The sequence below is a fragment of the Python bivittatus genome, unplaced genomic scaffold, assembly GCF_059951505.1.
Source record: "Python bivittatus isolate LINGU-HERP-01145 unplaced genomic scaffold, Pbiv_v1 ctg000840_np1212, whole genome shotgun sequence".
Lineage (NCBI taxonomy): Eukaryota > Metazoa > Chordata > Lepidosauria > Squamata > Pythonidae > Python > Python bivittatus.
This window is the reverse complement of record NW_028277113.1, coordinates 13007228-13033239: the sequence shown is the minus strand read 5'-3', so window position 1 is coordinate 13033239 and position 26012 is coordinate 13007228. Positions and strand designations below refer to the sequence as shown.

At 37.7% G+C, this 26012-nt stretch overlaps 2 protein-coding genes across 11 annotated transcripts in view; one reads left to right on the top strand and one right to left on the bottom strand.

The window, feature by feature from the left end:
• FARS2 (phenylalanyl-tRNA synthetase 2, mitochondrial) overlaps nt 1-581 on the bottom strand; it is a 238406-nt gene extending 237825 nt beyond the window's left edge. For 3 of the 4 annotated variants that reach the window (XR_015794111.1, XM_088131034.1, XM_088131038.1), the window contains exon 1: nt 448-581. The gene's annotated coding sequence lies outside the window, so the exon portion shown is untranslated. The remainder of the gene's footprint in view (nt 1-447) is intronic. The other variant, XM_088131039.1, reaches the window with a different exon arrangement.
• Nucleotides 582-654: 73 nt separating this feature from the next.
• The window catches only part of LYRM4 (LYR motif containing 4), a 61990-nt gene continuing 36632 nt past the window's right edge, over nt 655-26012 (top strand). For all 7 annotated transcript variants that reach the window (XR_003085779.2, XR_015794112.1, XR_015794113.1 and 4 more), the window contains exons 1-2: nt 655-788; nt 8416-8536. Coding sequence is in view for 4 of the 7 variants with exons in the window: in XM_007437952.3 (XP_007438014.1) it covers nt 703-788; nt 8416-8536 (207 nt within the window). In the remaining 3 variants the exon portion in view is untranslated. The remainder of the gene's footprint in view (nt 789-8415; nt 8537-26012) is intronic.

The window sequence follows — 26012 nt, the reverse complement described above, 5'->3', positions numbered from 1 at the left end:
CAGCAGGGTGGAAAGCGCCCCACTTTCTGATAATCGCTAGTTACATCATTAAAGGCTTGCACACCCGTCCAAAAGAGAAGCGGGAGCCAAAGTTGGCAAGTGGGGGAGGGCCCTGACCCCGGAATAGGTACGGCAACAGACCACACCTCTGAGCAATCTTAAGCATGTACTGAGAAGACCGTAGTACCAGCTCTCACTGTGATCCATGCAGCATGTTCTAGTATCACAATTAGTTAGGAAGGAAATGTTCCAAATCGGGCGCTTTGCAAGCTTTGGACCGAAATGCATGTGCTGGGCAGAAGGAGGCCTACTAGGTTTTTAAAAAGACGAGTTAGTAAATGTAGTGAGGACGATTGGTGGAAAAATCCACTTTTTCCTCCCCGGTTCAGGAACGAGGAGCCCACTTCCCCGGCCCAGCACATGCGCCCTCCCCCTCCGCGGACTCACCTTCCCTTTCTCTGGCCGGATCCGTCTCGCGGGACGGGCGCAAAAGCTGGCCGCCCTCCGCCTGAGGCGTGTGGAGAAGGACCAGCCGCGCTGCCGGAGCGGCAGGCCGCCTTGCCTTACCTCCCCCACGCGGCACCCCCCTCGCCAACCGAGTCGGAGCTCCGCTCTCCCCCGAGCCGCTTCCGGAATCAGGCTCCAATCGAGGCAGCAAAGGCGCAGGGGGCTTGCCGGGAAGCCCGGCAGCTTGTTTACAACATGGCAGCGTCCAGGCGGGCTCAGGTGCTGCGGCTCTATCGGGCCTTGCTGCGCGAAAGCCAGGGTTTCACCGCCTACGGCTATAGGTAGGGAGAGGCCGCCTTCGGGATGGAGGCTTCGGCACCGATTCCTCCCCCCCCCCCCAATTAACTGCGCGTAGGGTGATAGGGCTTATTTTAAACGAGTCAAAAGATCTGTGCTGCTTGTTGTCATCATCCGAGTGGAAGAGAGGGTGGACATGGTTTTAGTTTTAAGCGTTTTATTTTTTACCTAAACATGGGGCGGGGGGGGAGGTAAGTAAAAGAACACCCGTTCGCTAATCAAGAGTTAAAGTTAAATTGTAAGTTTATACTTTAGAGGGAAAAAAAATAGAAATATAATGCTTCAGTACAGCTTACTCTGTCAAGTTCTTTACTGTGCTTTTGGCGCTTACATCCTTGTACTGTAAATGTGTTTAGTTTTATAACATTTTATAATAAAGGATACATTATTATACCTTGTAGTTAATCTGTGTTGCATCTTAGAGAAACAGGCTAGCAATGTGTGAATAAATGTATAAAATGATCTAGGGTAAGGCTGTTGCCCCCTTAAACGTTGCAGTTCTGAGTATGCATGGGAGAGGAGACTTGGAAAGGTGAGGGATGAACACGGTGCAAATGCCATTTCTTAACTAGGGTTACAGATCTGAGCTGGAACACTCTGGACAACCAGAAGATGGTGGGAAAGACTTACACTATTCCGTATCTCTTTGCTGCCCTTTAATAGTCATTTGGAGTTTTGCCCTCCAGATCTGGTAGCTTTACCAGTAGGTGTGATTTCTTGCATTGGCATTTTCACGAGAGTTTTTGTTTCAAATTTGAGCAGAGCGTGTATAGTTCGAAATTTAAAAACAGTGTTAGTTTCTCTAGGACGCTGCTATAGGAAGATTCATATGATCCTAAAATATCTTAGCCAGCTTCCTAAGGGCCAGCTTCCCAGACAAGCTTTTTATTGTGTAATCATTGTGCCTTATGGCAGTGTTCCTCAACCTTGGGAACTTTAAGATGTGTGGACTTCAACTCCCAGAATTCCCCACCCAGCATGGCTGGCTGGGGAATTCTGGGAGTTGAAGTCCACACATCTTAAAGTTCCCAAGATTGAGGAACACTGCTTTATGGATTATTTCAGGAAATCCAGACACCTTTTAAACATGATTTGTTGAACAAGCCATAGTCAGGTTTTATATATAATACTCAACTGTGATTACAAAACCCAGTACAATGACTGAGTTTCTGATAAAAAAAAGAAATACTTCTCATGAAAAACGTATATAGTAAGAAAACAGAATTATGAAGAAAGAATTAATTGGCATTAATTGTTATATATTTATTATGTATTTCTAAGTTATATCCTGGCTTTTCTCAGGGAGCTGAAGGTGACAACTACTTCCTCCAGTTTTTGCAACAATAACCCTTATGGATAGGCTGGGCTGAAAGAAGATAACTGACCCAAAATCATTGAATGGGTTGTCATGGCTGAGAGTGGATTTAAACCAAGATCTCATTTGATTCTCTCGATCACATAGAATCATTACATTCTCAGTTACATAGAATCATTACATGATTCTCTTGATTACATTGATTCTCTCAATTATGTAGTAATGTGTAATAGCACCAAATAGGAAATCAACTTTAATATGCCAATTCAAATACGTTACAACGTAAGCCAACATGTTTTCATTTGAAGGGCCCAGTGTTGAACGTTCATTTGAGACACAGTTATGTTTTCACTATATCTTGTGTCCATATATCATTTTTCCTCCACTGATTTTTCTGTTGAAGACAGAATCCAGTAAATTTATGTTTGAGGAAACCCAAAATATTTTTTAAAAAGGGCTTTTATTTTAACTGATTTATTTATTTATTTATTCGTTTATCAAATTTGTCACCGCCCATCTCCTTAAAAAATGACTCTGGGCAGTTTACAGAAAAGAAATATTAATTAAAAAATACAATAAAACAGTTTAACAATTTATCCTAAACAAATAGTAAGTGTCTTCCAAGTTAATTAATGGTAAATAAAAATTATTAGGCTCGGGGAATGTCATCAGGGTGCCAGCCACCCCCAGGGCTGTTTTGTTTTACTGCTTTGAATGAAAAATATTGATTATATTTCAAATCTTCCAGGATACTCTGGATGAGGCCTCCACTGTGTATATAACTGGGAGCAATTGCCCACCCTTTTAAAAGACTCTTAACACAAAACTAATAATGACAAATCAATAGGAGCTGAATTTTATATACTGAGTTATAGCAGAAAGAAGACAAAACATTTTTTTTCAGACACCTATTGTAAATGGCCATCAGAATAAATAATCACTGAGTCTTCAAGGAACCATTAAAATCAATTAATATTACCAACATCACCTGGGGTGGGGTGGAATGGGGATCACTCTAGGAGTGTATGAAGTAGCTGCTTATGCCCAGTAGCAGAATGTAATAATTTATATTTGTTTTAAAATGTGTTGGTTTACAATTTATAGAAGTAGTCCTATTAAAGTTTTGTTGTTTTTTTCTTTTTGGTTTTTATGGCATATAATTATTATTTTGTTTAAGAAACGCACTGAACTTCATTTATTAATCCTTTCCCCTTAATTTTATTTTCTGTTTGAAAATACCAACTGACATATAACTGTGGTGCAAATATGCTATTAACTCTTCTACAGTTTCTTTACAGAGGCATTTTATGTGCTTCTCTTAAGCTTGGGCAAACCGAGCTTTTGTGGAATAAGAAAATCAGAACTAGTTCATATAGTGTTATGGATAACCTAACCAGAATTGGTGTTTCAATCAGAGGCATGCATAACGTTTTTATTTCCATTGTAGCTACAGAGCTGTTGTAGGACTCTTCTGTGCTGGAGTTTGTGAGACTTAATGGAAGCATGTATTATTTGGTTGTGGCAGTGATTTTGCTCCCTTCAGGTTTTCAATTGCTTTTGTTTTCCTTTGTTGACTTTGGTGCCTGGATGCAGCAGGTGGTAGGAAAGTGTATTTCAAAATGGAAGCTAAAACAGTTAAAGTGCAGATTGAAAACAAGAGCAGGAAGCTGGAGCTGTGGTTGTCTCTAAGGATAAAATGATAAAGGACAGCTAGAAAACAATTTTTTTGATGCTGCGCTTCATTCCCAAAAGGTTGATACAGTCCTTTGTGAGTGCAGCTTCTGCACCCAGGTGACTTTCCAAAGTTCTGTAGAGACCTCTTTCCCCCTAAGAATCCATGCAAGCCAAGAGGCCATTAGGAAAGGTGTGAGATCTGGGGGCCGCTCCTGTACGTCAGTCCATCCTTCTCCCTCTTTTCAGTGAATGTGTGTCCTCCTTGTGCAGGAACTGCAACCCAAGAAGATCTGCTTGTAGCCTCCATCTGTGATTGTTAATGCCTTTCCCAAAACAGATGCCCTCCAGGTGTGTTGAATTTGAACTCCCATAATGCCAAAGTAATTGGAAATTATATTATTCCAATACATATTACAGTAACACATTAAATTTAAAACCAGAGATACTAAAACAATTAAGTACAAACAACAACTCGAGGCCTGTTTTAAAAGGTGTGTCTAGGACCTTTTTATAAGTTGATAACTTAGCAAGCTGAGAATTAATTGGGAATTATGGCATTTGAATTCCAGTATATCTGGAGAGTATCAGTTAGGGGGAAGCTAGAGTAAATCTTTTATTTTTAGTCCATAAAGTTGAACCTCAGCCTCACAACTCCTTATCTTCTATCTATCAAAGCAATCTTATCAGTTACTTGCCCTCAAATCTCCTGGACAGTAGGTTTCTTAGTGTGGTTTTTTTGTTTTGTTTTGTTTTGTTTTGTTTTAATGAAGGGTATAAATATATTATAAATATATTACTATTTTCTTTAACCCCATATTGGTTTTTGTTTGATTTACTGGTTATTCTAGCATATATACAAATGTATATAATAAGATGCTCTTGCATTTGTCTTAGATTGTTAAGGTAGGCATCTCAGTCATCAGTGCAGTGTTGTGGAAATTAATCCAATCTGATCCTGCAGCATGCACAAATTTAAACTATTTTCTTCTGTCATCAGCATGATCTGTAGCTCAGGCTATTTATCTTAAAATTTTCCAGCATACATTGAATAATGTTTCTGTGCTGTTACAATGCAAACCTAAGCATGTTTATTCATTTGTAAAGTTTTCCAGTTTTTTAATGGAATTTGGGATTCTAGTTTTGCACTACAATCTGTAATAGAGTAAGAAAATTATTGGCTACATTTGGACATCATAATAATGAATACAGTGTAATAGGTAGTTCTATTGAACTCTTTGACAAGTTCTGAATTTTGGAGGCAACCAGAGTGTTCCATCTGATTGCCCTAGAGTGGGATCTCTCTGTTCACCAATTATGGGGATCACTTTGGTTTACTAAGCAGCTCTGGAAAATGAAGGAACAAAAGCAACACCTGAGTGTTGGGGGAATATAAGCAGAAAGAACCAAGCTAAAAAGTCTGTTTAATTGTTGTGCGCTGCCCAGAGTCACTTTGTGTGAGATGGGCGGCTATATAAATGTGATAAATAAAATAAATAAAAATAAAGATGCAGCTGCTGACCACTGACGGTTATTTGCACATCTCAGTAATGATATACAGATTTGCTGCAAGGGAAGGGTCTGATGAGGTGACCAAGCTGATGCCTGATAATGTTATCTGAGATTTGTTTTGGCTTGTTGACTCAGGAGAAGTAGATAAAGTGTTCTGGTTATGAACATCACCACTTGTGGGTTTGACACGTGCCCCACCTGGCTCCTTCAGGCAGCCAGAGGAGGTGGGGAGGGTTGAATCTGGGAGGTAGTCAGCATTCCTTTGGTAGATGTAGTTCTACCAGATGCTTTGAATGATGTCATAATGCACCCTTTCCTGAAGTTGCCTTCCCAGGATTCAGTGGGACTGAGATTACTGTAAACTGTATTAGTTGCTCTAGTGGATGACTTTTATTGGGATGTGGATAAGAAAAGTATATCCCTCTTTCTCCCTTTAGACCTCTTGGTAACATTGAGCACCACTGATTATGGTGTCCTTCTAGACCATTGTTTCTTAAAGTGTCGTCCTAGGACCCCTGGGGGTCCCCCAAAACCTTCTCAGGGGTCTGCAAAATCAAAAATATTTGCCAGCCTATGTGAAAAATAATACAACACTAAAATCCCATCACACAATCACGAGAAGCATTAGCAGCAATGAATGTGTCCATTTTAATTTTTAATATGGTAAATATAGATAGATATAACCCATACAAACAAAAGCTCTTTTGGGGTCCTCCATAATTTTTAAAAGTGGAAAGGGGTCCTGAGAGAAAAAAAGTTTAAGAAACACTGTTCTAGACCATCTGCAAGGGTTGGGAGTGGGGGACACTGTTCTGTGGTGGTTCTGTTCCTTCCAGTGTGGAGAGTGAAGTCAACCTGGTCCTAGCCCACTTGTGAGGTAATGTAGGGATTAGCTCTTTTTCTCCTACTTTTTGTTATCTACATGAAATTATCAGGAGAGATCATCTATATTTTCAGGGTATATTACCATCAATATCATCAATACTTTACATCTCCAACCCACACCATACTAGAGATGCAGTGGATGTGTTGACCCATTGGCTGGAGGTTGAGGGAGTCTGGGTGGGAAGAAACAAATTGGAACTCTTGAAACTCAGATCTCCTGTTTGTTGAAAAGTCATCTAGCTCTCTACCAGCTCTTGTTCTTACTATGAACAGGGTTGCTCTTCCCTGAAGGAGCAGTTTCACAACTTGGAGTTTCTCCTAGATGCACAATTACTGTTGGATTTGCAGATAGAGATTGTGATTGGGAGTCTTTGCCCAACTTCAGCTGGTGCACTAGTTGTGACCCTACCTGGATCAGGAGCCCTTAGTCATGGTATCTCATGCACTTAGCACCTTGAAACTAGACTACTACAGAAACTGTAGTTGTGCAAACTGCACTGGCCTGTATGCTGATGACTGAGAGCCATTATGGCCATATATACCACCAGTTTTATGGATGCTGCATTGACCTCAAGTAGGTTTCCAGCTATAATTCAAGATACTAATTTTAGTTTTCAAAGCTCTGGATGGCATGACTTCCAGTTATCTCACACACCTCCTTCAAGGAGAACTGAACCATCCTATATATTTATATTGGTAAGGAATGCTTAAGGCCCCTTCCATTCATGGTGGCCTAGAAGCATTGCTTCTCTGTTGCAGTCCTTTGCTTTGGAATAACTTTCTCCCAAAGGTTCAGTTGACATCCACCTGAGGGAAGGCTGTGGAAACAGTTTTGTTCCACAGAACTTTAATGGGTAATTGCAGTTGTCACCATTTGGATGGGGTGCTGGTGGATGGCTACTTTGTTTATTTAAAACATGTATATAGCCACCTATCTTAAAAAGAATTCTGGGTGGCTTGCTTAATTTAATTATAGTCTTTATTGATTTTATGTTCCACTGTTTTATAAACCACTGGGAAATTTTATCTAGAATATGAGGTATATAAAATTATAAAGAGATAATAAGGAGCATGTTCCTTCTGTGGTTGCTTACCTGAGGCACTCTGGCTTCTCTCAGGAAGCCATGCATCAGAAAATAAGAACAAACCATGGCTTCTACTCTTGGCTTGCTAGGAGAGGAACAAGACAGAGTTTCTGGTTAAGTGACAGGTGAGCAAACCTTGAATCGAGCATCAAGGGTTTGTAGAGCTACTATTATTGGCAAGTAGGAGCAGTCAAGCAGCATGCTGTTTATTCCAAGATTCAGAAAAATACCGGCTTAGCTGGCTTATGTGAACTGGCTTACAGTATGTGAGACTGCACTAATTATATCAGGTTTATGCAGACAATATTTTGTAGTTGCTGCTAACGGCTGGCATTTCAGTTTGTTCAGCTTTTGCTTCTGTAGGAAACTAACACATTCACAGTTCTGTTTTTGAAAGTATAGAAAATCATTTTTAGTTTTCCATATATTTAAAATATATTCTGTGTAAAAATGCATTTTTGTATAATGATAGGCGCCCTAGTTCAAATACTTCTAAAAACAGAATATGCATCTAGATTAGATTAGATTTTATTAATTTTGCTCAGTGACCAGTTTAAAAAGAAAAAGTACAATCAGATCATGTGTGCAAATATGGCATGAATAAATAGAATAAAATAAGTAATAACAGTGCATGCCATTAGAATTAAACTCCTGGATAAAAATTGTGTCTGTATTATTACTTATAATAAAGTAGTTTAACAATATAAACATAAATCATCCTGTTAAATTTAAAAATCTGGGATAATATGCACCTATGAATACTCAATTATTTTGTGGTCAAGATTCATTCTCTTAAAAGAAAAAGTTAGCATCCAACTGCAGACATTGCGGCTGGTGAAAACATAACATTACTAGAATGGGCATGGCAAAATTATGTGGTCATTTCACTTGTGAGTTAGGGCAGTTGGGGAGTCCTAGGAACAAAAGGTGTGCTTTTGTTTAAGGGGGCTGTTTGCCCCTTTAAAATCCTTCAAAACTAAAACAGGTAATTTTTTTACTCTGACCACTCTAGGGACTCTGAGGATTACTGAAAACTGATGGGTCAAATGCAGCCAGTTGATTGTACTTTTACACATTACAGTTTGTATATAAAACTTTGATAAGATAGTGGATGCTTACATTTTTTCTTAACAATTTACTTAGAACATATGCCATCAGAAGAATAAGAGATGCCTTTAGAGAAAACAAAAACACCAAGGAATCGTCAGAAATAAATGCACTAATCAGCAAAGCAAAAACTAATCTGGAAATGATACACCGGCAGGTAAGCAGTTGATTAATTAAATTCCATACATTGTATAGTATTCCCTTTCTTGAAGTATGTAATTCTAGTCTGTTTTATCTCTCTGTTAACATAGATTAAATATATACTTTACAAGTTCATATTAGCAACATACGTGTTTCTGTATTAGAAGACACAAAAGGTAAAATAGAAATTTATATTGTTTTGAACTTTGAAAGTATGTCTCTGAGAAGGGGAAAATGGAAACCACTGCACATACAAATATATTAGGGTACAGTATCTTAAGGACCCTATTAGTCTAACAAAACACTCCCATTGTCGCTGGTGCTCCAAAATGTTGATGGGAATCTTTTCTCAGATTTACTACCTGAGATCCTTTAGCTTAGAAGATACTGAATTAAGGATTTAATTGGAAAAAAGATATTCTCTATCACTACACTCTGCTCAATAGGAGGAGTTGTTTCTGTATCCATCTTGTATATTCCAGCTGCTGTGATACTATTTTATGAAACATAAATTTCTTAATCATAGAAAAGTTAGAATCCCATAGAATTACCGAATTCAGAGTTATTTGGAAATAAACCTTATTGACCCTTATGGTACCTCTCTCTGAATTAGGAAGACACAGATTCTTTGTGAGTCTTTGTGAGTCAGGTTGTATCCAGTACTGCTCATTAACAACACTGTTGTACAATGCTAGGTGTGGCCCTAGAAACCATTTATACAACCCATTGGTTAAGGTTACTAAAAATGGCATGATTTCCCATCAGTTGGAGAAACCTGTAAATTAAGCCCTAAAATAAGCCTACCACCATTTAAAAGCAAAGAAAATCTGCAAAGCTTCTAAAATCCAGTTCTGCCCCAAATCTACCACAGAAGATTTGTAAAGCAGATAGGAAAGTTTAAAGGCTGTGCGTGCATTCCCTTTGTCTTTGTCAGTTATTTATTCATTTTATATCTCATGTTTTCATATGTTGAATGCTCAAGTGTCTTATAATAATAACAGAAATACATAATAAAACTAAAGGAAAAAGAAGACATTTAAAACTACAAATATTAAAATCTTTATTGTCATCTTTAGTAGGCAGCTATCTATTTGATTTTAGTGCATTGAATATATATATATTATTCATTTGTTTATGTTCTTTTGAGTTTTATTCATGAATTTGTTTTATAACATAAACAGCATATTCAAACAATGCATATATTCTGTTCTGCTGGTAGCAATATACTAACTTGAAGTCTTCTTCCAAGCATGGATTCTTAGGTAGACAAAGGGTACCAGCCAGGAATAAAAAGTAGCAGTAGGCCCAGGAATAAACCAAGGGTTTGGGGTGGGGGAGGAGGAACTAATAAGCAGAAGGAACCAAAATAGCCCATTTACGACTGACCACATTCAGTGGATGCAGAATGCTGACTGGATTGGGAGAAAAATTGAAAATCAGATAAAATAGAATCAATGTCCTAGAAGAATATAACTAGTTGAGTGTAAATTTGAATAGAGTCACTAAAGACAGTACAGGTAGTCCTTGAGTTATGACCATTTGTTCAGTGACCAATGTAATTGAAGTTACATCAGTACTGAAAAAATGGACTTACGACTGGTCCCTGAAGTTATGGCCGTTGCAGCACCCCTGTGGTCACACGATCATGATCTGGGCACTTGGCAACCGATTTGCACTTACAGCCGGTTGCCAAGCACCCTGCCATTTGCAACCTTCCCTGTTGGCTTCCCTACAAGCAAAGTCAATGGGGAAGCCAGCAGGGAAGGTCACAATTCACTCGGATAAATCTCCCCCACCCACCCTGGCCTTTCTTCATTCACACACATCGCACCTTCCTTCCCCCCTTCACTTGCATGCACTGCACTCTTCTTCCCCCTTTGCTTGCTCACATGCACCAGCATCCTCCTTCCCCTTTCACTCACACACATGCATTGCGCCCTCCTTTGCTCGCATGCACCTTTTCCCCCTTCACTCCCTCCCAAGGGGAAGGAGGGTGCTGGTGCGTGTGAAGGAGGGAAGGAGGGTGTGGTGCATGTGAGCGAAGGGGGAAGGAGGACCAAGAATCCCTTGAGCCACAGCTTAGCAAGCAGCCCCAGAGCCATGCAGTTCTGGGGTTGCTTGCTGCCCTGCAAGGCAGGGTGCAGAGCAGCCAAAAGAGCAGAGATGGTGGGGCAGGTAGGTGGCAGGGAGTTGGAGGCAGTCTCTGACCTTGCTGAGGCTCAAGGCTGGAAGGGACCAAGCCCAGAATGGCCTGGATTGGGTGGGTCCCAGTGGAATTCGCTTAACAGCAATGGGGAGTGCCGGGATTGCTGTCGCTAAGCTATGTGGTCACATGACGTTTTGCTTTATGACTGCATTGCTTAGCAACGGAAATTCCAGTCCCAATTGTGGTCGTAAGTCGAGGACTATCTGTAGTATTTTTATGTATTTGGATCCACTTAGTTTCAGTTTCTCTTGGCTCATCTTGTAATATCATCTGAAATATTCATCCCACTTTTCATTTGAGAAGGACATTGAAAACAGCCAACAAAATTGATGAAATAAGTAAATATATAACTTTACAAGTTTGAATTATTTTTGTGCTAAAAATAACAGCAGCTGATGTATTCCTAGATTTGTCCTGTGTATTGACAATGCAGTTGTATGCATATTTAGGATTGTATTTCAGTTTACTTTGGTAAGTGTACATTCAGTAGTAAATGGGTATTAGGGTTGCATAGGAAGTCTTAAATATGAAATTATTTTCAAAATGATATAAAAAAAATTTCCCATTTAAGCTTTGTAAATTTAATGTCTAAATGCAGAGACTGCTACTAACCAAATTGCTTTGACAGTTTTAAGCAACACTTCATAAGGGTAAAAATAAATTGCTTCATGATGCCTAGAGCTATATTAAAACTGCTCTATTTTTTGCACATGATTGTGTAAATTGTATTAGCAAATTTTAAGGATATTCACGTTATTTTGAAGTGTAATACTATTTTATTGCCTATTTATGTCTGAATAATTTGGATAGCAAAGAGTATTATCATGAACTAGGACTTTTAGAAATCTTTAAACTTAAAACATCTATACAGTTTTTAAACAATAGAGCTGATCAAATATATGTATTTTGGAGTTTGAGGTTTATTAAAATGTAGCACACCACCTTTTGCTGACTTTCTTTTTCCATGACATGTCAATAAAAATTAAATAATATCCCAGCCGCCTAGTAATTTGTTGCTTCTGTGAAACCAAATTTATATTCTCTTTAAATGCTAATTTATGGTTTAGTCATCAAAATGACCATTGGCATCTCAGGTTCATAAATAACTACTTGAATCAGTCTGGGAGGAATTGTGGAAACATGACAGATTACTGTCATTTATTTTGTGTCATTCTCAGGGCTTGACTAAAATTTACGAAAGAAGCTTTCTAAAGTTAAAAATCATAAAAGAGTGTTTATGTATACTTTTTAAGTTTTGTAGGTTATTGATTTTGTTATGAAATGATAAAAAAGCAGAAAACTTTATGTCTATAGGAAAGCAGTTGTCAATCTGTTACTATATTTTCTGTAAATGCATGTGTTCAGAAGCAGTTAACAGAACAGGTCATTTAAAGAGCCATTGTGGTAAAGGGGAGGAACTCTTGCCCTAGGACTAGGGTGTAGAGAGTAAGCAAGATGACCTTGATGGAGATATGCAAGCTCCACTGCCAAGACGACAAGAGGTAAATTCTTTTAAGTCCAGAACAATCAGATAACATTGAGAATCAGCTCAGACAGACACCTCCCTAATTCAGAGGGGGAGGAGGAAAAACACAATGAAACTTCCAAGATTGATACAATCCCTGTTAGGTAAACCAGACCAAGAAATAAACTCCACATAGGGACTAAAACTACTTTTATTGAGATAGACTTTAATAACAGAATCTTATATAGGACTTTCTAGGAAATAATCAGTGTCGGAATGGTCAGTTCTTGGTCTGCATTAGGATCTGTCTCCCCAGAATGGACACCAACCTGAGAAGTCAATAGGACATGCTCAGCAACTATTACATAGACAGTGCAATACACCTGCCCTTTTGTGTATTCACGCACAAACTACCTGAGATATCCATAGTCAGTTGCGCCATTTTTTTTCTGAGATAAACAGCAAACCATCTTTATATTAACTGGAGCTATTAGGAATATGCCTTATGGCCCTTCTACCTCTGTTGTACCAACCTAAACTTAGGTTAGTTTACGTTGGTACAGCAGAGGTAAGCATAGAAGATTCATTCAAGGCAACAGAACCTTTGTCCATTCATGCCCATCCCCATATAGTGTTGCAGTCATGTGGTGATCAGGCCAGGAGTTACCATTACCAAGACTTCCTGGTCCAATTAGGGTTATAACTGATGCACCAACCTAAGCTGGGCAAAGGCTTCCATAGCCACAACCTCCAGCTGCCTCTAATTCTGTTGGCAATCTCCCATATTAATATATGAACCTTATTCACTGTACAGTTCCCATTCAGAGGCTTAACAATAACATTTCTTGCTTACAACAATCTAGTATTCTAAAAAAGATAAAGCCAACAGTCATAAGGCACTTCAAATAGCTGTCCTTCTAGCAACAGAAGTAGACTGTCCTCTCATAGGAGTCTTGTTTTCTCACACTCATCTTCATGGTATATCCAATCATCTGAGCACAAGAAGATAGGAAAAACAAATAAAAACAATCATTTATAATGTGCCCCCCACAGAGTGCAGCCTAGCCACAATCAGAATTAACAAAAATCTGACAGCAGTTAAAGTTATAGAGGTAGTCCCCAGTTTAAGAACAAGTTCCATTTCCAAGGTCTGTCCTTAAGTCAAATTTGTATGTAGGTCAGAACAGTATTATTGTATAATACTGTATAAGTAGTATTGTGTAATGAACTTGAACCATTGCGTATTTAACTCAAATTTTGCTACAGTAGGCTCTGTTCTTAACAATGGATCATCTGTAAACTAGGCATTCTTAACCCGGGGATTACCTGTACAAAACCTGCACAGCCTTCACAGACCAAAAACAGACCCCAAGGCTGGTGACATTAGTTTCTTATGTGGACTCTGCCCAGGATTGCTTTAATGACTGCCCTCAGTGGCTGGAAACTCCCTTCATGGTTACTGCTGCTGGTAGGTTGAAATAGTTAACATTGAAGTCAAGCATAAAGCCTCTTTGCCCTTAGGAAAAGGCAGAACATGCTTGTTCTAAAGTTAGACTATGTTCACTGGGCCTCAAGCTGATTTTTTTTTTAATTCTATTTTTTATTAAACTCAGACTAAATTTACATACATAGTCTGGGTGACCAGCTGTAACCAGTAATACAGTGCATACTTTATATTCTTAATATTCTGTCTAAAAGATGTCAAGAAAATATAGTCAAGCAGTCCATGTGGTCAAGACAAAAGTCAGTCCATAATGCAAGACTAAGCAATCAGAGTGAGTCATGTTCAGTCCAAGGGTCATAGCCAGCAATTCTTTACCAGTTTTGGAGTCAAGCACACACATAGCCACTAAGTAGACAAAAGTTAAGTCAAGGGGCTCAAAAAAGCCTAGAACTCTTAAACATGGAGCAACAAGATTGTGAATGTGTTTCCAAGAACCTGGTTGTGAGTGTATTTATTCCCAGGGGTCTGTAGGCAAAGTCTTTCCCAACTTTGTTGATCAGCTAGCACCCATTATTCCCATGAAGCCCAGCTTTGCAGACTCACACTTTGGCACCACTCAGCCCACTGAGCTTTCACCATCATTGATGTGATGCCATCATTCTTTTGGAATAAGCCCTTTAGCACTGGCTGACACTACAGATATACATGGGTGACAACAAATTATATCCTGCACTTATGATGAGCTATTGGATTAATTGCATTTGCAAAAACAAATTTTCAGCTGAGTAATAGAGGAATTCTGCACAAAGCTGTAAATCTATTTAAATCTGCTTATGAATATCTGATGAAAGCGGAACCATTAAAACTAATACTATTTGTGCTCAAAATATTGTTTTATGGTTAAGAAACACAGATATGGTTTATGTTTTAGCACAGATCTTGATAAGGCAGCTTTTTAAAAAAAATACTGCAATATTTACTGTAGTCAAACTACTGGGAGTCAGAAATTTTTATCCATCTTCAGAGCATCCACTGATCGTGAAGGACTAAGTAGGGTGCAAGATAATTTGTATGCAATTCCTGAGAGACAGTGGTTTTAACACCCATACAGTAACAGTTTTTTGGAGCTGTTTTGGGCCCCAATAATATAACCAGCAGGGGCAAATTCTGTACTCATATGTACGAGCTTTCTCTTGCCAAAAAAGAAAAAGAATCCTTGTCTCAAGAATGACTGGGTTCATATATCGCAGTGTCATACTATAGTTTGATTGTAGCTTAGCTTGTTTTGTGAATTGATCCATTATAAACCACAATAGATCAATGGTGTATGATTTACAAACCATAAACCATTGATCCATTGTGGTTTATAAACCATACACATTATGGCATGGCATTATGTCTGAATCGGGTCATTGTTTCTGTTTTTGAACTGTAGCATAAAGCATGAGCAGTCATTGCTCAAGTGTAGAAAAACATTTAATTATTAAAACTTTGAAAAACTGCTAAAGTGTTAACTGTTTTGCAATTTCATTTTCTGTAACATGTTTTATATATCTGAATTCATATGGAAATCTAATGATACATTTATTTGTGTGTGAGAGTGAGCAATCTTGTTTCTTTTTCTGCAAATGCCTTTTCTTCAGTTTTAAGGAAGTGGTGTGAATGGCCATATTGGATGTTTGGATATGTGAGGAGTAATATTTAGAGAAGCAACCTGTTGCACTGTTTTTGGAGGTGACTGGTCCCTTTTATTGTCTGATAGTAACCTTGAAACTAGGATTTTAGTTACCTTAATCCAACTTTTGTTATCCTCCCATTGGGACACTAGTATAGCAACCCTCCTTAAGGGCTTTCTGTTTACTTATTACAAACCTCAATTTCATTCTTCTGCTCCACATTGTAAATAATAGCAGAGGCCAGGCAGTGCTCTTCTCTTATTCCTCTCTCTGTTGAACATTGTATGTAGATTGAAAACAAACCACGGGAGAGCCAGCTACTCATTAATATTACTTTATACAAACTATTCCAGACTTTCACAGCTGATGGCAGTGATCGATGGAAGCTGCCATGAGATCTCATTGGCAAAAAGTTCTGTATATAGTTCCTATCTCATATTGATAATCTGCCTCATTACTTGTTTCACTGCCCTTTATATTTATAAGTGAAATCTTTACCCAGCCTCAGCCAGCCCACTAGTTGCAGCCCTACTTGGAACAGGAGGCTGTATCAATGGTAATTCATACCCTTATTACTTCTCACCTGGGCTACAGCAACATGCTGTACACGAGGTTGCCCTTGAAATCTACTCAGAAACTTCAGCTGATACAAAATGCAGTGGTCCATATGCTAGTAGTTGAGAGGCACTTTAGCCATCTAAAATTCTGTGGCTGCACTGGCCATTGGTTGTTTCTAGGTACAGGTCAAGGTTATGGTATATAGGGCCCCAGCATAATTAAAGAATTGCCTTCTCTAGAAGAAATTTCTCTGTCCTGTTCAGTTGTTCTAGGAGGGAGGTTCTAGATTCTCTCCTGTAAGAGATTAAGGAGAGCTAAGCTGAGAAGTAGATCTTTCCCATGTTGGTCCTATAACTATCAAATACATTGCCTCCCTAAATTTGTAGTGCCCCCCTCACCCTCACTTCTGTCATTTTAGAAGACTGTGAAGCTCTGGTTCTTTAGTTGGACATTTGAAGCATGGAGCTGCAGTTTAGGTTGTTTTATCCTTTGTGTATAAATAATGTTTTGTAATTTATGTTATGTTTTTATTATTTCTTTTTTATGCAAGCTGCCCAGAGTATTGGGAACAGGGCTTGCTACCAATTTTGGTAAATACGTAGTATACACTGGGGTGGGGGGAGAAGAATCCTCAGGATACTGGGCCTCTGTCATCTAGATTAGGATGAGGATACAGTTGTGTTTTTCTTATCAGATCATGTTGCCCAGATTTCTCTAAACATGGTTTTTGCTTTAGCAGTCCTAAAGTATGGACCAACTGCTGGAAGGCCATAGCAATTAATTGTAAAGAGGACTGTTTTACTTTATATGGAAAATTATCTGTACTGACTCAGTTAATATTAACTTGATTGATTTGCATCTTTCTGCATAAACATACAAACCTTTGGCTATATACTTCATAAACCTAAGTTTAAAAGTTAAGCACAGTCAATCCTTTTCACATCATCTTGAGCTGCTACTACAGAGGAACTATTAAGGTTGTCGGTTAGGTACCTCAGTTGCTGAACTGCATTATATGGGAGAAAGAGCACCAACTCTGTCAGAGCCTACTCATTTTAGGAAAATGAATTGCATTATTTTGGCTCATGCAGAGTAAATTACTTGCCTTTCAGTAAGAGAGTTCTCTTAACCACATAGCAGCTTTTTTATTTTCATTCTAAGTAATCCAAACCTGATGTGCTGGAAGTTGTGCTGGAGGTTGAGGATTAGGTAGAAAAGGGATTGGGATTCATGAATACCAGCTTATACTACTGTACTTCCAAGTTTTAACTGGTTAGAAAAATAGCAATGATAGAACAATATGTGTTAGCTGTACTCTGCCTCTCAGAATTCAAGGATTGGAATGACCCTTGGAGGTTCTATTCCAACCCTCTGCCCAGGATAGGAATCCTTAGACCATCTCCGACAAATGGCTATCCAGCCTTTGCTTAAAACCCTCCTGTGATACAGCACCCATGGACTCCAGGAAGCAAATTGTTCCACTGCTTAACAGCTCTCACAGGCGGGAGATTCCTCCTTATTTTGAGTTTAGATGTCTCCCTGTAAATCTTCCATTGACTGGTTCTTGTCCTGTCCTCAGGTACTACAGAGAATAAATCCATACCCTCTTCCCTGTGACAGCCCTTCAAGTATTGGAAGATTGCTGTCTTGTATCCCCTTAGCCTTCTCTTCTTTAAGCTAATTATACCCAATATTTTTTATTTAAACATCTTCATAGGATTTAGTCTCTGACTCCTCACTGTCTTTGTTTCTCTTGCACTCTTTCCAGTTCCTCAGAATCCTTCTTGAAGACAACTGGACATGTGCAATGATATCTGTTAGGCTCTCTTCCCCCGCCCCCCTTTTTAATTTTTTTTAAAAAAATTTTAAGGGAGCAGCTAACATGCTGCAAAGGAAACAGGCAACCTCAGTCATAATCTTTATTCCCAAGAATACTTTGTGGCACACATATCTGCAGAGTCATACTTAGAAAATAAAGGTGATTTGGGGGCTGCAGTGCTGTTCTCTGCTCAAAAATGTGTTCTCTTGCCTAGTAGGAAAAAGACAGATATAAGCCAAGGTGACAGAGAGTATCCTGGAAGACTGGAAAGGATTGTTAGCAGCCATTGTATCAGTTTACATTCTGGTAGGTGGGAGTTTTGTGGCTGGTTGTAAGAAAGGCCATAACATGCGCTCAGCATTCTAAATGTCTTTATCGGCCCCCAAAGCGTGGAGGACCGTGGGCTAGAAGAAGTAAGGTTGCAAACTCTGATTTGGGCCAGGCACATTAAGGTTAACATCGCTGCAGATATGACAGTGCAAACCAAACTGGTTAGCTTTAAAAAGGGAAGAGAGGGGGAATTGAGTGCAGGTTGGAAATAGTATGCAGGGTGCCATTGATCTCCTAATCAGTATTATGGGCAGCAGAATGTTACATCTGCACCAAACTTGTCTCTTAATTTTAAACATTAAGTACTATATCTAAGATGGTGGTTTTTTCCCTTTGTTTCTGTAGTTCACCCAGTAGCAGTTATCAATATAACACATTCCTCAGAAGAAGAAACACTTAAAAATTCTAGCATCTGAAGTTATTTATTGATGAGATTTATTATTGAAGTTCTGTTACAGCTTGACAGTTAAGAAGTATTGACAGATGTAAACACATTATGGATGTCAATTTTAAAAAGCACAAGATTGATTAACATCTTAGAGGAATGCTAACACAAGCCATTAACTGCCATCAATAAGTATTCACCAATGACAAAAGATTAGGCTGCTAATAGACAACTACCTTCCATTAAAATTAAAATCCTTTAAAATCAAATGCCGAGCATTGCATATATATTCATTTAATTTTAAAACTCATGACTTCTACCGTTTCAATTATGATTGCTGCATTTATTTATAGGATTGAATTTTAAGCTTAAAAATAAGGATCTTATTATTTACTTAATCTTAGCAACTAAAATAATAAATGCTCAACATTGGAAAACCTTAGATAATTTAACAATTGTGATGTGGATTAACAAGGCCTCTTCAATTGCCATGTTTAAAAAGGTTACAGGTAAAGTTAAAATAATGAAACTTCAGAGGCAGGAACCACAATTCTATCAAACTTGGGCAGACTTTGTATATTATCTTAATTGCAGCATACATGCTATTGGCAGTACTTATGATATACAGTAAATATAAAGGTGTTTATTAACTTTCTACTCATTTATTTTTTTAGCAGAACTTTTTGTGTGTATTATAGATTAATGTTATTCAGTAACTCAACTATATGCTAATGACTGTTCAACAATTTTTTTTTTTTTAAGTAGCAATGTCCCTTAAATATGTTAAAAATAAAAGGAAGGGAAGGATTGCAGTACTGTGAACAGGGGGTGGGAAAGCAGAAACTGGAACGGGGCCCACTGTTACATGTAAAAATAGGAGCATGAGCTTCTAGGGTAGAAAATAATTCATAGACTTAACAAGCCATCATTGGATCAACTAGAAGATTATAAAAAAATAGCAACTTCTGCCTCACAGAGAACCTAGCAACTCAGCAGCCTGAGAAGAAATGGGTACCCAGGGCAGTGACCAGTGGCCAACCCAAAAATGAAGTTCTACCCTGAATCTTTTCTCACCTTTTTCTTACTGAAAACGTCCTCCTCCTTTCCCTTTCCCTTGAATTTTCCTTGGCATTTTTTATTGCAGCAATGTAACTGTGCACGTTTTTGGGACTTTAAATGTAAATATCATTTGTATCATTTTGCTTTATCATTTGTGCATGATATCTACAAAGTGTATCCTCATTTTATTGAGGATATACTTTAGAAATTGTAAAGCTGTTTGCAGTTTCCCACCAAAGAAGCCTCCCAACAAAAATGGAAAGATCTGTCACATCAGATAAAAATGCCAAGGAGCTTGAAGCAAGAATTCTGACCTATTTTTTAAATTTATTTATGAAAGAAAACAAGAGGAAAGGAATGGAGGAGCATAGAAGCAAAAGGACCCAAGGGTTTCCAGCAGTATAGTAATGGAGATGACCTTTAATATTGAGGCCTTTGGATCAAATTTAAGTTGGCATTAAAATTTTCTAATAAATTCCCTGCTGAATCACTGAGTGGTTTTTTTCCCCCTGCCCTCAAAGTTAATTCAGTAAGGTCACAATAAAGCAAGTGCTGTCTGTGCTATTGTAATTGCTCTCAGCAGGCTGGTAATACCAGGGCACTGAATTGCCAGTTAGTGTGCTTTTATTTCTCTCCTCAGCCAGTCCTCCTTACTTCTCCCTCTGTTCTCCCTCTCCACCCCACCTTTTGGTCCTCCTTACGTTGAAAATGTTGCTGCCCTTATGGCTGCTGGTCCCCTTTCCTTTGGTATGCTTTTCAAACTGTTCCTTGTGTGCTTTCAACTGTGGGAAACTGAAAACATTAGACAGTAGAACATATTGTACAGCCCGTAAATCATGTAACAATAGAAAAAGTTATCCACGATAGGATTGTGTGCATCCTTAGTTCATTCTCATGTCACTGCTACTCCTTAGACCTGCTCCTCTCTTTCCTATCTCTTCTGAGCTCTTACAGCAGGGATGTGTTGCCCTCCAGACATAGATAAATTATGTCACCCAGTATTGAAAGTTTTCACAGCATTCTCCTGTATTCTTCTCAGTAAAAGTAATAGATGGTATACAAAAATAAAATAAAAATCTCATAATTGAGCATAAGAGTTCCAGACTTTTAGGTCGTCATCTACAGTTCTTAAATCAGTGAGATAAAATAATTATCACAAACACCTACCAATCATGTTTGGTAATTATTACTTGTTAGTGTCTCAGAAATACAAAAACCTAGTTTCTTTAATTTGTGAATAATATCAATGGAGATGCTCCATTTTACATGTTCTTAGAAACCTACAGAGTTGTTCCTTGAACTTGCACAATACGTGGCCCCCAATATGAGGGTCCAATAAGAAATTTCACTTCCCAGTGCAAAGTTACCCCTTTGGTTAGTATTGCATTGATTTCATGAGCAAGTCATGGCTTCTCTTCCATAAGTATAATGGCCTTACTATCATATAAGAATGACTACATGTTAGAAAGCTGAACAACTGAGCTGGGTATGGAGGGTTATCCCTGGAATCTAGTATTTCGTGTTTGTTTCAGTATGCTTAGTGTAATGGAAAAAATAAAAGGAAACACTGTGAATAACAACAGTTTCTGTCTTTTAATACCTTCTAAGATTTTTTTCTTATCAAAGTATCTGCAAATTTTAAAAAGTTTACAACAACGTTTTATGGATAAGTTTGCTTTTCCTTTTACAATGATGGTGTATACCTAAATCCCTTTGGAATCACTAGTGTTCAAATACACAGGAAAGCACTTTAAATCATCATGCCTAGTATCATTTAACTTGCTTTTTATTGAAAATAGTCCAAAAAATAAAAGTCCATGAGGATGTTTTTCCTTTTTTTTTTTTTTGGGAAGTTTTATATTCTTCAAGTAATCTGCACTATGCAGAGAAAGATAAAGGACTTATGATAAAGAACATCCTGTTGTCTTAAAAAAAACAAAGAGAACAAATTTTAAAAAATAGTATATCAGGAATAGAGGTACACAAACTGAAATATAATAATAAAATATAATTCTATTGATCTCCTTGGCTACTTTCCCAAAACTATGTTTTGTTTGTTTCTTCTCTGGGGGCCTAACAAAAAGAAGCAGTGTATTCTAAGAAAAGATGCAGAATCCAAGAAGAGATTACTTTGATGACACCTCTTGAATCAGTATCTATATTATCTATTAGCACTCTGATTAAAATCATGCTGAGCTGGTTCTCAAGTTCTCTGTTGTAGGAAACAAATGTTCTTTTTAGAAATTTAATTCTACATCATTTCTGATCTCTAAAAGGCAGGAATTAATTTTTAAAAATATATATATAGCTTACATTTGGAATAAGGTATTTTCCTCTCAAGGAGGGGTAAAACAAGCTCTCAATTAAAAAATTGAGAGTCTCACTGATGACACATATTTTGTTGTTGTAGTTGCCGCTGCTATATTTAAATGAAAAGCATTGTTAAAAGAGACCTCATCTTTGACCTTTGCAATATGCAACTATGACAAGGGCCTGCATAGGCATAAATCAGAGACTCACTCAAATGGTTGAAAACTATGGGATGGTTCACACACACCTGTGCATTACTTGACTTTTTATAACTTCATTCCTCAGTACCTGAGGATTCCTGGCTTGATGTATGAAACCTCTTTACCAAATAGCCTTGTATTTGAGACATTAAGAAGGTGGTTTATTGCATGTAATCATTGATGGCACATTCACACTTCTTTTTTTAATAATCTTTATTAAAGGATTTTATACAGTAATAAAAACATACAGATTTAAAGAAAAGAAAAAGAATAAAGAAAAATACAGAACAAGTGAATAAACAGAAAAAGGAAATAGAGAAAGGAAAGGAAAGAGGGAAGGAAGAACGGAAGGACGGAAGGAAATAAAGAATCGGCTTCCATTCTTATTTATAGCAGTTACAAATAAATTTAACATCTATCCTCCCTCTTTAAGGTTACTTCGTAATCCTCTTCTTCCCATATTTTATCCTTTCTAATCATCACATTCATAAGTCACCAATTCATTTTTTTCTGTTTTCAGGAAAAAGATCATAAAGGGTTTCCAGTCATTAATAAATGTACTTCTTGTCTTCTCCCTGATCAAGTTAATTTTGCAATTTCTGCAAGTTCCATCCTCTTCACGAACCATTCCTCCATTGTGGGTATTTCAGGATCTTTCAGTCTTTGTGCATATAGTATCTCGCTGCAGTTACCATGTACAAAAACAATCTTCCATGAATCTTTTCTAGTTGACTATCCATAAGTCCCAACAAAAAACCCCCTCTGGTTTCAACTGAATATTAATCTTTAAAATTCTTTGTATCGCTACATGCATTTGTACCCAGAATTTTCTAGCTTTTTTACAAGTCCACCATACATGGTAAATGACCCTTCATGTTTTCCACATTTCCAACATAGACTGGAAATACCCTTGTACATCCAGGACAATTTTTCTGTTGTCATATACCAGTGGTACATCATTTTGTAAAAATTCTCTCTTAAGCTATAGCATAGTGTAGATTACAGTCCTTTCAGCCACATCTTCTCCCATTGGTCCATCTGTATATTATAACCAAAATTCTTGGTCCATTTTATCATGCACCCTTTAACTTGTTCTTCCTCAATTCAAATTTCAATAAAACTTTATACATTTTAGCAATCACATGTTCATCATTTGTACATAATACAGTCTCAAATTCTGTTTTGTATAATTCAATTCCAGTTATCTTTTTGTCTAGATTAAACCTTTCTCTTAATTTTATATATGAGAACCATTGAAAACTAAATCCCTCTGCAACTAATGGCACATTCACACTTCTGTGTAAGTCTACATTTCATATTGTATCATCAAAGATCAAAACATATCTTCTTTACATATATATTTCAGATATGTTGTCATAATTAAAATAAACATGAACACCAACATTTACTAAATAACTAAAATGCTGCTGCTATCCTGCTGTTTCCACCCAGGAGCAAAGGGAACATATCTGCAGTCATATGTATCATGTGGATTGGCTTATTATTATTATTATTATTACTACTACTACTACTACTACTACTATCTCTACACCTCAAATCAAGATAGTATGCAGTATGCATGGAGTTACTCTGGATATTTATACGTATCATAGAGTAATATTGGCTTACTTATTTCAGGTATAATTAGAATTTAGGAGGAGAGCATCATTTTGTTGATATCTTAATTAAAGACCATTTGTTCCTATATTTTCCCCACATAATGCTTTGAAGTAGTTTATTGTTCAAATGCCAGTTTCATACATCTGGAGAAGGAAACTGAAAGTTCATGCCACAATAAATGTCAGAGAATTCTTGATTATTTGTGAAATAAGAGTTCATTCCCAAAGTGACCACACCTGAGCTGGGCAGAAAATTGGATATATAATTGCACATAATTCTTTTTATTTCATTCTTTGCCCAAGAGGAGCCCACAGTACTTAAAAGCCTGCAACTGTGAGCTGCTAAAATCTGTCCACTAAAAGAGATCTGTGAAAAGGAAAAAGCGTGTGTGAGTTGCACTTTATTTTAATGCATTCCCAAAGAAAGCAACCTGTATGAGGTCCTTTTTTATAAACTGCACTTAAATCATGACAAACAGGCAGAATTCCTATGACCTCCCCCAGATTGTCCTTTAAACTTTGTTTTGAGAGCATAAATTGCTTCCAGTGTAACTCTAAAAAATACCTGAACACTGCCCCCTTGCTCCTTGCTTTCTGTAGCTACATTTATTACATTCATTGTGGTTAATTAAACTACAGTTCCCTGTTATATCAGAATAACAAAACTGTGGTTTCATCCCTGTGAACAAACTGAATACACAATTGATTACTTCCTGGGTTTCTCAAACCACTATTTTTTGTCATGTGTGAACTGGGAAATTGTAATTTTGTATCTGATTAATAAGAAGAAATTAAATAATCATTTCCCGGTTGGGATTGCATGAGAAAGTTGAACTTAATAAACCTTGTACTGTTCTGCTGCAATGCACACGAGAAACATCTCTAAGAAAGCATGGCTTTTGAGACACAGATAGTTCAGTCCGAGCCAGACCAGGGCAATGCATTAAAGCAAATATTTTGTGATACTGCACAGTAAAATGTCCCACAGCTTGTTTCACTTACTTCGGAAAGCAATTACCTATTTTAAATTGAAGGAATTGTCTAATAATCCCTCAAAGTATACCCAGCTAATGCAGTCCAAAAGATCTATTCTCTAAAACTAATGCCACTAAGAAGTATGTGGCTTTTTGTCTGACTTCTCTCTGTAGCTGAGCTGGTTTTAATTTTTTTTTTTCAGTGATACCACAACACTCTAAAGTGCTTGTCACAGTCTGAATTAAATGGCTGATGGACTGTTGTGATTGCAAGGCTACATCAAAATCAATTACAGGGCTCAGACTACAAGCAGCTACTCTAACGCTTCAATAGCCTCTCTCGTATCCCTAAGTAACCTCATAATTTAATTCCAGACTTTCTCTCCTCTGCACCATGCACTTTAGAGACTACTAAATAACTAGAAATGGAGCCTCTTGCTTGACAGTCCACTAGCTGGTTTAATGGCCCAAGTATGCAAGAATTGCTAATAACTCATTAGTGACCACAATTCAGACAACTGATACCAGGACTATCTTGACTTGTGTGTGGTCTTGCTGAGATGAATGGCCCTGAATGATTAAACAGTAATTTATGTAGACTAAACTGCACAGTGATTATTGCAGCTTCCTGGAGAGTGTAAGGGAAGATGAAAAGTGTTAGTGTGTTAAAACAAATGCCTCCTATTTGGTTAAATATATCTGTGGAAAGGAGAGTGAAAGATATAATCAGAAAAGTCTTTCCTTTTCCTAAAGCAGTTGTGATTAAAGATGGCTTGATATGTGATTAAAGTGTCATTATTCACTTAGAGTTTCATTACAGCCTTTCTAAGCAGCTTCTGGACAGCTTAGAGAATGTGCAATGTAACATACACAAACAGGCTATCAGAATCACACTCAGACACACCAAATCACCCTTTCTATTATCATAGTGGTCAAGATTAAATCTACTTTTCAAGTGGCTTGAGTCTAAGCCAGGGAAAAGTATAAGTCTTAAGGTACCGATATTGCTTCTGAAAATTCCTCAAACATCCAAAACTACCACAGGTGTCAAAATCTTTGGCCCTGATCACTCAGGGTAGGACTCTAGTCTCCAAAAGACTTGTAAGAATTGGTTCTCAAACTAAAACAAATTCAAGCAATTATTAGGTAAGCAATGAGCTGCAGATTTCCCTATGATCAGTGAATAGAGCCCCCACCTCTCCAGTGCATCGTAAGGCTGTGAGAAAAAGAAAGTCTTCACCTGTATGTACACTGAGATATATTGGTTCTAAATTGAAAACAGATTTCCTGCTGAAATTATTCTTCTGTACTGTATTTGTACTGTACTGTTTCCTCTTAATAAACCTTGCCGATGAGAACTCTGTGAGAATGTGCATGAACAAGAATCACTTTTGGTTTAGCAGCTGTCAACAGCCTAACAGAGGTGCTAGTGGGTCATGTGCAGATC